Source organism: Cryptomeria japonica, chromosome 11 (assembly GCF_030272615.1).
Source record: "Cryptomeria japonica chromosome 11, Sugi_1.0, whole genome shotgun sequence".
Taxonomy (NCBI): domain Eukaryota; kingdom Viridiplantae; phylum Streptophyta; class Pinopsida; order Cupressales; family Cupressaceae; genus Cryptomeria; species Cryptomeria japonica.
This window is the reverse complement of record NC_081415.1, coordinates 588,920,584-588,932,859: the sequence shown is the minus strand read 5'-3', so window position 1 is coordinate 588,932,859 and position 12,276 is coordinate 588,920,584. Positions and strand designations below refer to the sequence as shown.

At 33.6% G+C, this 12,276-nt stretch overlaps 1 protein-coding gene across 4 annotated transcripts in view; it reads right to left on the bottom strand.

Moving 5' to 3' along the window:
* The window catches only part of LOC131040027 (uncharacterized), a 28,447-nt gene extending 16,673 nt beyond the window's left edge, over positions 1 to 11,774 (bottom strand). For 2 of the 4 annotated variants that reach the window (XM_057972902.2, XM_057972903.2), the window contains exon 1: positions 10,838 to 11,774. In XM_057972902.2, coding sequence (XP_057828885.2) covers positions 10,838 to 10,993 — 156 coding nt within the window. In that variant the 5' untranslated portion in view covers positions 10,994 to 11,774. The remainder of the gene's footprint in view (positions 1 to 10,837) is intronic. The other 2 variants (XM_057972905.2, XM_057972901.2) reach the window with 2 other exon arrangements.
* Between the last annotated feature and the right edge of the window lie 502 nt (positions 11,775 to 12,276).

Here is a 12,276-nt window from a genome sequence, read left to right as displayed (position 1 = left end):
TAAAGTGGAGGGAGATTGAGAAGAAGAATTAGAATAGGAATGCTAAGCTCATACCCGACTCTTAATGATGTATTCTTGAAAAAGAAGGCAACCGAAAATGTATATCCCACTTGATTTCTCTTGTATGTTTCCTTTATCTACTAAAGATGGTTAATCTGCTAGAATTGTAAAGGAGGCATTTGTATCAAAAGAAAAGAAGCCCTAGAAGAAAGTCAAGAACAAAGAGATGACAACTATGGAAAAAAATACAACTTTGGATTTGGTCAAGTTACTTATACAAAGGAGTCATGTTGATAGAAAATAGTTCATTTCAATGGATTGGATTGAAAAATAAAAGGCATGATTGGTGATGTAGGTATCTTCTAGGTCGAGGTTATTGATTTTGGTGAATTTTTTCTTTGGTTGCTAAGTTGATTTTAATTAGATTTTTTTTTATCTCTAACTAATTATATTGATCTTATGGTGGGATAGATGGTTGTTAAGGCAAAATTGTTACATGGAGATGTTGCGAAGGAATATGTCACAACCATAACACTTCGTGGTAAAAAGTAAGAAGGATTTACTTTAAGTTGAAAAATATCTTTATGACTTGATGTATTATTATATTTTTGACATCTAATTAAATATTTCAAATCAATCGGGTACTCATGGGCCAAAATAAGATAGGAGAGAAAACTTTATCCCAAGTAAACTATCTAGTAAGAGTGAATATTTTATGTAATTTTAACTTTTTATCCACAATCTTGACTAGGAATAATACACCTATATGTAATTTTGATTAAAAATTTGGATATTTGAATAAATTGGTCTTTTTTAAAACTTGGACTAGTAGAAAATCCAAACTATTCCAAATTTTCAATTCTACAATTTAAAGTATGGACTAGCTAGAAGTAAATCTAATCATTGTACTTATTTTAAGTAGATTGGTGATTACTTTTTTGTCATTGTTTTATGTGTTGATGATTTATTTCTTATTGAAACTATAAGGATATGATTATGTATCTTAAATATTATAACTCATTGAGGTTTGATATGAAGAGTATAGTTTCCATAAAGTTATCTTGCATGTTGAAACTAGAGGATCAACCACTTTGACATAAGTTTTTGGTTAACTCAGAAAAAATGTTGATTCTATTTTGTTGAGGTTCAAAATACATAGGATTCTAAACTAGTGAACATTCCTATTCATGTTGGTACTAAGTTGTCATTGGAATAATGTGTTAAGACATAGAAGTATGTTGATTCTATTCTGTAGAGTTCCAAATATAGGATTCCAAACTAGTAGTCAAATGTTCCTATGGTAAAAGAATAGAGCTATGTCACACTTTCAACTAGAAAAATAGTTTCTAGTGAAATTGTTTCTCCCTAAATACTTTCGACTACCAAGAGCCCCTTGCAAATTTTTATATTCATTAATCTAAAATTCCTAGGTTGGCATTGAAAACCAATGACAACTTAAGAATTAGATTATGTTTGATAGTATTAAAATTAAGTTAAGTGACATTCATTTCCTAGCATTTCAATTATAGTGGATTTAAAGACAGAGATGATAGTTTGGCATGACACTTGTAATGAAAAGGAGATGTCTCTTAAAGTGAGGAATTTGATTGATTTTGCAAGTAATTTTTATTTTATTTTATGATGAATCTTCAAATGGTTAGATGTGATCATTTTCTAGTTTTGGGTCTCAAATATATTATAAGTAGCACAAACTATATATGGATGATACATTAGAACCAGAAGATTCTAGGAAAAAAATCTATCTAATGGTTTAGAGTTTTAATGTCTAAGAGTTCCTTGTGATTTTTTATTTGTTAATGGACTTCATAACTTATATCATATTAAGTCATATACGTTGTGTGGTATAATTTATGCATTTCAATTTTTAAGAAGTAGGTTTGTAGTTTTTAATTTTAAGTGAGTATAATATTTTTCTTATAAATTCTAAATAGTACTTTTTGAATAGGCATTCACATATTTTATATTTATAATTTATCTTGATTTAGAGTACTAGTAGAATAAACTATGCATGGTTTTTATAGTTTTTTTTATAAGAAACTTTTTTTTTTATAATTTGTAGGTGTAGGTCTTTGGATTCTAAAGTTTGTATATATTTGTATGATCAATTTGTTAGGCTTATATAAAAAATATTGTACTTTTTTGTGCTTACAACTTTTTATTGAAAATGAGTTGTGTATAAGTCTTTCAATATATCACTAATTCATATGCTTAAATAGACTACTGATAATTAATGATTTGTTAAATAACATGATATTATTATCCAATTATTCAATTACAATTTGCAAGAGAAAGTATGATCTTAGGAATGATCTTAAGGATCTTGAGGTAGTAGAAAGTGAAAACATAGATCTGAAAGAAAATATTCAGTTGGCAAATGAATGTATTGACAAGCTAAGAGAGAAAATTTGGAAGTTTAAAATAAGGCATAAAGAAGTTGGTGAGGAGCTCAAGCAAGAAAACAACACCATTGTATATTTAAAAACCAAAGGTGAAGATAATGAGAAAACCAAGGAGTACTTGAACAAAATGGTGAAATGCAAATCAAAAGAATGCAAAAAGATAAAACAAGAAGTAACACCCTAAAGGTAGATTTAGAAAAAGAAAAGAAACAAGAAAGAAAACCCGATTCTGGTAAGTCTGATAAGCTGATAGAGGAGAAGAAGACTTTGGAAAATAAAAAGAATGTAAGATTTGAATTTGGTGAATGTTCACAATCCAACATGAATCACAAAGAGGATCCAATTCTGGAAAAGGCAGTAGAGTCCAACAAATCAACCAAGGAGGACAAAGGTAAGTCATTGATCGAGTGATAGGTAAGTAAAAGGAATACCTTCTTTAATGGTTCTTCTTATAAATGCAATATAATAGGTCATAAAGTAGTAGAATGTAGGAATTTAGTATGAATCAAAATTCTAATTACTTCTCCGATAGATTTTATGTGTGTAATAAATATGGTCATAAAGTTAATCAATGTAGGAATTTTGTTATAGATCAAAATAAACATAATCACTTTAAGGGTAGATGTTATACATGAAAGATTTTTGGGCATAAAGCTAACAAGTGTAGGTCAAGACAAGCTCCAGTAAATGTTAGATGCTATAACTGTAACAAATTCGGACACATGGAAAAATAATGCAAAAGGAATGAGGTCCAAGCTCTAAATAAATCAGCAAAGAAAATCAATATAGAAGATGTGAAGGCCGAGATGAAAAAGATTTGTTAGAAGAAAGAAACTGTGGATGCACCTAGCTCCGATGTAGGGACTTCATCCAGAAACTGAAGAACATGTAGCTTTGGCCCAACGGGAGTAATCAAAGAAACATCCTTTTACCCCTTCCAAACAGAGTAAGGTTGCGGTAACATCGTAGAAAAGTGTACGAAAGTTCGGCTAAGTGTATTGAAATCATAACTCATCATGGAAGTTCAATGAATCATTGCACAAATTGAGGTAATGGAAGATAACACATAAGAATTTAATGCAAGATGATGAATGAAAGGTTAAAAGAGGATTTTTTGACAAATCTTATCTCATTGTGAATTTAAGAAGCATTGTAAGTGTTGAAGGCGATCAAGGCAATTAGGTTTTCCTGGCAAATCGATCTAAGTTGAAATCTATTAATTTTGCAACCATGACCACTCTTATTGTTATTGATAGTGCAACTGAGCCTCACCCAATATTTGAGAAAACTTTGTATAAGGTGATGGAGGTCGACCCAACTGACTCATTTTCAAGTATGCCTATTAGAGTTGTGTTGGCTGAAGATATTCGTTCATGCATTCATGTGAAGCTTGATGAATCTAGTCACCATGGGAAATTGTTGGATCTGTGGATAGATAAGATGGTTGGAAAGAACGGTCATATAAAACCTAAATTCAAATCTCTAGTTGAAAAAAAATTAAATACCTCACATGATTTTCCCAATTTTTGCTATGAAGAAAAATGGGTTAGATTGGCAATGAGTATATTCCATGATGAGTTCTTATGGTTAGATCAGATCCATCTTATCACTAAGGAAGTAATGAGGGGTATTACTAGTTTGAGTGATTCTGGGGACATTCCTGCTCCAAAATCGGCAAGGAACAAGGATGTTATGGGCTTGACAGGAGAAACCCATGATGGACATTCTCTATCTATCTCTTCCATCAAGAACGCAATGGTAAAGTATCTATCAATGATGATAGGAAATAAAATATACTTTACCAACTGGGAAAATTCCATTTTTGCCATGGTCGTAAACATGGCTTATGAGATAACTAAGTTTAACAAGGATTTTGATCTCTACAAAATCCTAAGGCATCAATTCCATTTAAACCTCATGCAATTCAAAAAGAAGAAACACCCTTTTAGGTATGGAACCCTAGCATTGTGTATCTTGTTCTATTTTTTGCAAGAGGTTCCTGGTCAAGGAAAACTGCTTTGGTCACCGGAAAAACTAGTAGGTCACTAGATTGTAGATAGGTTGAGGAGATTTTCTAATGACACAGCAAGGGAAGATGCGTTCACTACCTATTTCACCCATTTCCAACTCAATATGCAGACGAGACAAAGGATTCCCAAGGAAATGGTTGAGAAATAGAAAGATGACATCACTTTTTGTGTTCACAATCGATAAATGAGATATATGGAGGTCATTGTGCCAAGAAAAATATGGAATCCACCATTTGGCTATGGTGTTACTGAGGAAATGATAGAGGGTATGTTGGCAGTGGGCCAACGTCCCTCGCGGGGATTCGTGACATGGTTTAACAGCCTCCTATGGATTCTATAAGTCTAGTGGCTATATCAGGGATTGATAGGTCGATCTTTTGGTGCAACGACAACCCTAGCTTATAACAAGTGGTATCAGAGCTTGGTCACACGTTTGAATCATGCAGGCCGCAATGAGTGATACTGGGAGGGGGATTGTTGGTAGTGGGCCTGCGTCCCTCGTGGGGATTCGTGACATGGTTTAACAACATTCAGTCGATTCTATAAGTCTAGTGGTTGTATGGGGCATTGAAAAGTCAATCTTTTGGTGCAACAACAACCCTAGCTTGTAATAGGGTATAGCTCAAGTATTTCCGAAGAGCCCTGTGGATGAAACATAAGAACGGTTCAGAACAACAACCGAAAAGTCTTTGAAAATTCACATGAAAAATTCAAAGAAGACCCAAGAAAAGAATGTGAATAAAGTTATTCAAGATTCAATGACTAAAACAAATATAACTAAAGAGGAGATTACTGAGTATAAGTGTTCCAAAAGACTTGTTGGCTCATCCAGAGCCTCTGCCAAAGAAAAGAATCTGAAGGAACTTCCTCCATCCGATTCCCCAAAAGGAAAGAAGCTAAAACAAGCAAAAAGGAAAACATTAAAAATTGAGTCTATGGAAGAAGAAGAACCAAAGAAATACCATATACACGTCTAGAAGCCAAAAGTTAAGAAACTCAAAAGACCCCTTGATGCGAACAACTTGTTTGAATCAATTGCACAAGAAGAAAGCCTAAAAGAGGTAGGTGATCTCTATAATGAGGACACTAATGAAGATAAAAATTGTATAGTAAAAGCCTTTTTAATGCATTTTGTTAAGTTATATGTAGCTGCAGAAGAGTTTAGAAAATATATACCAGTTGAATTGTGGGAAGAATTAATCAGAATTAGACAAATTGCAAGAGAGGAAGAACAAGTAATTAAAGATCATGTTTTTAATTTTATTGGTTCCAACCTTTCGGAGGAAAATAAAGCCAGTCTTGTAGAAGCCTGTACGACTGAATTGAGGATAAAGAAATGTTTGGGTAGTCTCATGTTAGGAGAACCTGATGCTAAAGAAAAAATTAAGGATGAAATTACTGAAAAAGTAATGTCTATAAACAAGAACCATGGTATGTTACCCACTATTGATTTGGGTACACTTATTAGTGAATCTGAGGTTGTGAATATTGATCCTATAGATAATGTTCCTATTATGGATGATGTGATGAACACACTTGGAAATTTTGTTAATCCTCCGGTAAACACTAATTTTGGAAAGGATAAAGAAATTGAAAACTCAAGTGACAAAGTTCAGGAAGGTCAGATCATAGCAGATCAAGAGAGTCATGAATTTGAGCCCAAGGCTATATTAGAGGAAAAGAAAGAGAATTCGAACATTGTATCAAATGATAAAGTGACTGAGACTGTGATAGTGGTTAATACCAATTCCGGTACCATTGATGATTCCTAGAAAATTATGTTCGCTTCACCTCTGAACATCCAATCCATAACTTCTTCTAAACTGATAGTTGACTTTTCTAATGTTGATCTAGTATAAAAATATCAAATTGGAGAAGCTTTTATATCTTCCGCTAGACAAGACTTTATAAGAGAGTCACAGAAGAAAGATAAAATTATTGAAGAATTACTTAGTGCACTTCACAATGCTATGCCTGAATGTGAATTAGGTCTGACTATGCCTAGTGTTGATAAGTTCTTTGAAGAATCAAACAAAAAAATTGAAAGAAAAATATGAGAAATATAGAGAAGAAGACAAAGAGAAACTATTACATTGAACTTAAAGGTAAATATGAGGTTGCACACCAACAACTTGTTAGCCATATGATGGAATTGATTATGTGTTGCATTGATGTTTTGTCATTGATGTCAACACTTGCTATTATGGTTGTTTACCAGCTTCCAGTAGAAGGATTGGATTGGGAAGATTATTAGTTGATTGCCATCGGTATGATCTAGGTGATGGAATAAGTCTGTATGGATGGTTCATATGCTTCTGAAGTATGTTTCAATTAATTGGTATTGACTTGATGATCGAATGCTATCTTATGTTCTAGTAAGCTTGCTTTATTGGTCCAATAAGGATTTCACTGGTAGAGCTTTATTGAAGATCTTTGATGTAATGCAGATTCTAGAAGGGATTCAAGATGCTGATGGTGATTGTGTATGTGCCTCGTCTAATTGGTGACATTTCTTTGGCGTGTGTGGATCTAATTTAGGTCTGGTGCTATCTAGGTTATGGACCGGTTTGCATGAAACATGTTGGTGGATCCTCTGATGCACTTTTGGGATGTTTTATTGATTGGATGATATTTGTTTGGCCTTAGGATGACATGTGTTATGATTTTATTTCAGGATTATGTAATGGATCTATTGAATTATCATTTGTGTGGCCGACCTAATTGGTTAGGTCCTGCGTTGGTATAAATATATGTAAGATCTCATTGTAGATTAGATATGGGAATGACAAGGAGCGAATAATGTAATAATAATTTATGGAGAGGTTTTGGTCAATCATAGGTGATTGAGTTGGGTTTATGTAAGAGGTTTTAGACCTCCAGTATTGAGCAGTAACCGAAACTATAATCTGGCATGTTTGATGCTATCACTGACAATTCTTCTCTTTGGATTGTTGTCTAAATATCTTGAGGTGGTTGACATCTCTATAGTCAGTGAGACTCCATTGTGATGAGCAGTGCCCTCTAAGCAGTGTGCCTTCCTTCATGTGTAGGCCCCTATTGTAATCATATACTTGCTGCAAAAGTATCATCTGACTGTGGGTAGGGTTTCCCATTGTGGTTTTTCCTCATTGAGGTTTTCCACGTACAAATCATGGTGTTATGTGTTATGGTTGCATGGTATTGATTCTATGGTTTTTATTTATGCTTTAATGCTTAATTAGTTATACCGGTATAAGGTTTTAAGTTCTTTAATTCACATAATCTATTAACAATTGATTCATCCCCCTCCCCCCTCTCAGTTGTTCTCAAGTTATCCTTACACAACTCGTGCCCAACTTATCTCTCATGGTCAATCACGACTGTCAAATGGAGATGCACTTCTCTCATATAATCTTCAATGGCCAGACACCACAAAAGGTATTAAAGATGAAATGAACATTATTGAAGATAAAATCTGGCAAGCCTATGCCAACTATCGGATATCTCACAATTTATCTGGTTCTGGCAGATTGGTTATTAAAGAATCGCACAAGAAATATTATGAGTTGTAACAACAAAGAGACGATATTATTCTTCCTTTAGGTCAATTGCAGAACATGAGCAGTGAAAGCATATTGATTATGAACCATTCTCTTTCCAAAGCTTTACAGTTCAAGTATTCTGACCTTGGTTCTATACAAGAAGCAATGTACATGCATGTGTCCTTGCAGGTGTAGATTGAGTTCCTAACAGAAGCTATCTCACATTGGGACAAGCATACAGACTCTTAGACTGTGCATGTTCAAAAGATTAAGCAGTTCTCAAGTTAACTTTGTTTGTCTCCCTTAGGAGTTCACTTTATGAACATTTATTTTCTTAGTTTTTCCCTTTGTCATTGTTGTCAAAGGGGGAGAAGTGCGATTCTATGTTATTTGTGCGATACTTTCAAATAGTTATGTTATTTTTAGACAATTTCAGTTGTTAGTTTTTAATTTCAGTTTTCTTTTGAGAAAACCTATGCATTATTACTTTTTGTTCCCATCAATGACAAAGGGGGAGATTGCTAGCATGTTGTCATTGATGTCTTTGATGTAGTTTAGTTTGGCATATATGTCATTGATGTGGTCATGTCTGACTTATATTATGGTTCGGTTGTTTTCTCCAGTATATTAGATTTGCAGTGTTTGTACACTTGTTTTGGATTTTATCTCATGCAGTTTCATGATCTTGTAAGGCATCTTAGGTCCAGTCCCATCTAAAAATGTTGAAGACATGTTCTACAAGGCAAATTTTGATTCGATCCTATTCGGATATAAAGGAAGCATATTTTACAAAGTATTTTAGAATCAAGATAGAAGTTGACATCTTATGAAGCTATTTTGTAGTTGCGTATGGATATATCAGTCCCATCCCTTCTTTGGTTGAGTCGAAATATCAAAGTATTTGGTGCAGATATATAAACAATAGTTTTTGCAAGATAGAGATATGGTTGTTGAAAAACAACTAATGTGTACATATTGTATATATGAAATTTTTTGTGAATGTGAATGTTGTTGGGTGGTATATGTACATTGGATGTAAAATAATTTTTTTTACTTCAACGAAATTGTAATCCATGCATATGTCAAATGCAATTCTAGTAGTTCAATTTTTGTATTCTAGCTTTAAGCCTACTCTTCGGTAGTTTGCCTTCTGGGAAGTGAGCCCCTATAGTAGTGAGCCACCCGTTGTACTATGTAACCAGTTACATATTGCACTATACTTGAGAGATCACTCTCTTCGTGGTCTTTCCCATGTTGAGTTTTCCACAGACAAATTTGTTGTTATGTGTTTTGTGTTAATTTCCTTTACTGCATTTAAATTATGTTATGTGATATGTTAGTTAGAAGTTTTAATAAGTTCAAGGGAATACTGATTCACCCCTCCCCTCTTAGTATGTCAGATATTCAACAACATGTGTAATGGGTCCACTAACATGATTGAGAGAATTAGTTCAATACACACCTTTAAATGATAGAGAGTATACACCCAAATTATCACAAATATAACTCACTAAATTTGATCAAATTTGAAAACCACTTAATTATTCTTTAAGTAAAGTGGTTAACTTAAACCAAGAGTGAGAAACTTAAAGAGTCTCGACTATAGTGAGAATATATAAGATATCTATTATGAAATTTTTGAGTGATGAGATTGATACCAACTTCAAGAAACAAGTCAAATAGAATATCTTTTATATTTTTCTTATTAGTTTTAGATTTGTTGAAACCCTTGCCTTGGCTAAAAAAAAAGGTGGTTGTGTCAAATCAGAATTGATGCACTTCTTCAGTGAATACCATTCAATTGATGAAATGAAATGATGAAAATGAAACAAGAATGAACTCTTTAATCTTATGATTATCAACAATTTAAATAAAAAAAATTATATACAATTATTATACAATATTCAGTTTCTCTATATTAATGTCTTCCTATTTCAATTTCAATTTTTCTCTCACATCCCTATGACACTTGATAAGGGTTATGTGTTATTTTATTGATATTTTTTACTTGGACACATAAATTTTCAATTTTTAAAGAAGGGTTTTCAAAAAATGTCACCTCCTAACGTATAAGAGAGTGACACGATGACAGCACGGGGAAAGGTGAGAAGCAGCTTTTTCCACACCCGAGTTCCAAGATATCGACTGGCCTCACAATTTACAGTCCTTTCGAAACATATGGCAGCCCTTTGAATTCCCAAAAGCCACCAAACATCATTATAATTTATTAAAGAACTGGGCCCCGGTTCTGTAAGGGAATCTCATGGTTAAAAAAATAAAGCCTGTCTTTTGTACACCATCTTCTGGACAAATTAAATCACTAAAGCAAACAATGACCTAAATTGGTCTATGACAAAACCAAAACAAAAACATTATTCTGTTTAGAGATATAAGATTTTTACAATTTATCGATTTTTTTTAGTAGATTTTTAGATAAGATCGTGTGTGAGTTTTTTTGTGATCCATTATCAGAATGTATGAAAGCACAAGAAGAAAAATAAAATGTTACAGACCAAAAAGAAACCTTAAAAAGGTTTATATTACTATTACTACTGTGTTTAATAAACTGGAAAGAAAAACAGCACCTTATCATTGATGGTCACTGAAACTTTTGCTGTTATGCAGCTGTAATTGTCTATTGTTCACCAGCTGCTCTATGCAACTGCTGGTCTTTGACTCTAATTTTTTGTTTTGCTTAATTCAATATAAAAAACTGGAAAGACAAAAGCTGTTCCAAAACTTGCTTGTTTACTTTTGGCATCTAAAATCCAAATTAAGAAACAACAGAAGAGCTCATTAATGTTTCAAGAATCAACAAAAACAGAACTCTTCTTTCTTATTAATGGTGTAGAGTTAGACTGCTAACCTGGCTAACACTTTTGAGTCGCTTGAATTGAGGCCCATCTCTGTAATCTCCTGTTCGAACCCAAAAATGTTCTTCTTTTGGCTCCAGAAAGTTGAAGGAAGTGGAAGCACAGAAAGTCTTCTGGGGCATCTCCATGTCATGAACAAAACTCTTCATACACTTCTTATGCCGAAACTTTCAAACCCATTGAAAAACTAGCTTTAAAATTGACTATGGAGGAGACACAAAGTATAGGGAAGAGAGTAGCAACAGCATAAATTGCCTGTGAAGATTGGAAGCCATGGTTCATGCCCAGCTGATATCTTTGAAAATTTCAACACAGTCAAGAAATGTAAGAGATAAAGATAAAACCGTGAAAGTCTGTCAATCCAACCGTTGGAATGAGAGTTCCATTATAAAGCCTTGGCCAATCCAAACTGTGTACTGCTGATATTTAGGGAAAGCGACTGGTTCATTTTTTATTGTCTACTCACACATAAAACCTAGACAACAAAGAGCCCAAACTTCTGGTTCAAAACCATCACAACCATTGCATATATATATTCTCCATGCAGAAACATGGCAATCATTGGTAGATTCAACGAAATATTTTTATCTGGGTAGATTGTTTAATCACACCAGAGGTCCAGATCATGTCAATACTGAATACCCAACCAATGAAATAAGACCAATTCAATATATTTCTCCATCAAACCAAATTTGAGAAGCAACCAAGCAAGTACCATTCAATAATCAAGACATGCCCATACAGCACCATGATTTAAAAATATGATTTCTTTCATTGCTGGACCCTCATTGCACCTTTTTTTTTTTTGGCTTTCTCCGACATATAATGGTGTCACCCATTTTCCATTTTCCATAAATAATCTGGTTGCCTGAGTGGACTTGTGAACAAACCTTACCCAATTTAGAAATCCAGGACACCTCATCACTTGTGCTGGGGCAAAGACCCATTTATCAGGTTTATATTATGTGGCAAAATGGTGATAGAATTGTATTAGGTCTTGGATTTTATGAGCCTGTCATAGAGAAATGTTTAAATTATGTGTGGGGTCTGTGAAAGCATTTTGCTTTAGGACGGCACCTCCTCATGCCTCAGATTGTTGAAATGTCGCTCCAATGACAACTCATTCAGCAGAGTCCACAAGTTTATAATCTGTATTTTTTGCCGACATGAATGCATATGCATGAATACATCCATTCTAAATAACATTATTCTTTGACTTGTAGTTCTCTGGTATGGAATAAACAATTAGAATCTTAGGTGTATGGGATAATTATATATGCAGAAGACTAGCATGTAAGACAAGGAGGAATAGGTATCTGCTCCAATCAAAATAAGTGTGGCAGGTGAGTGATGGGCAATATATGTTTGATATTGTTCTTATGACAAACGATGCCATGACTTGGACATTATTACCCAATTTTCTAGTTAGCTA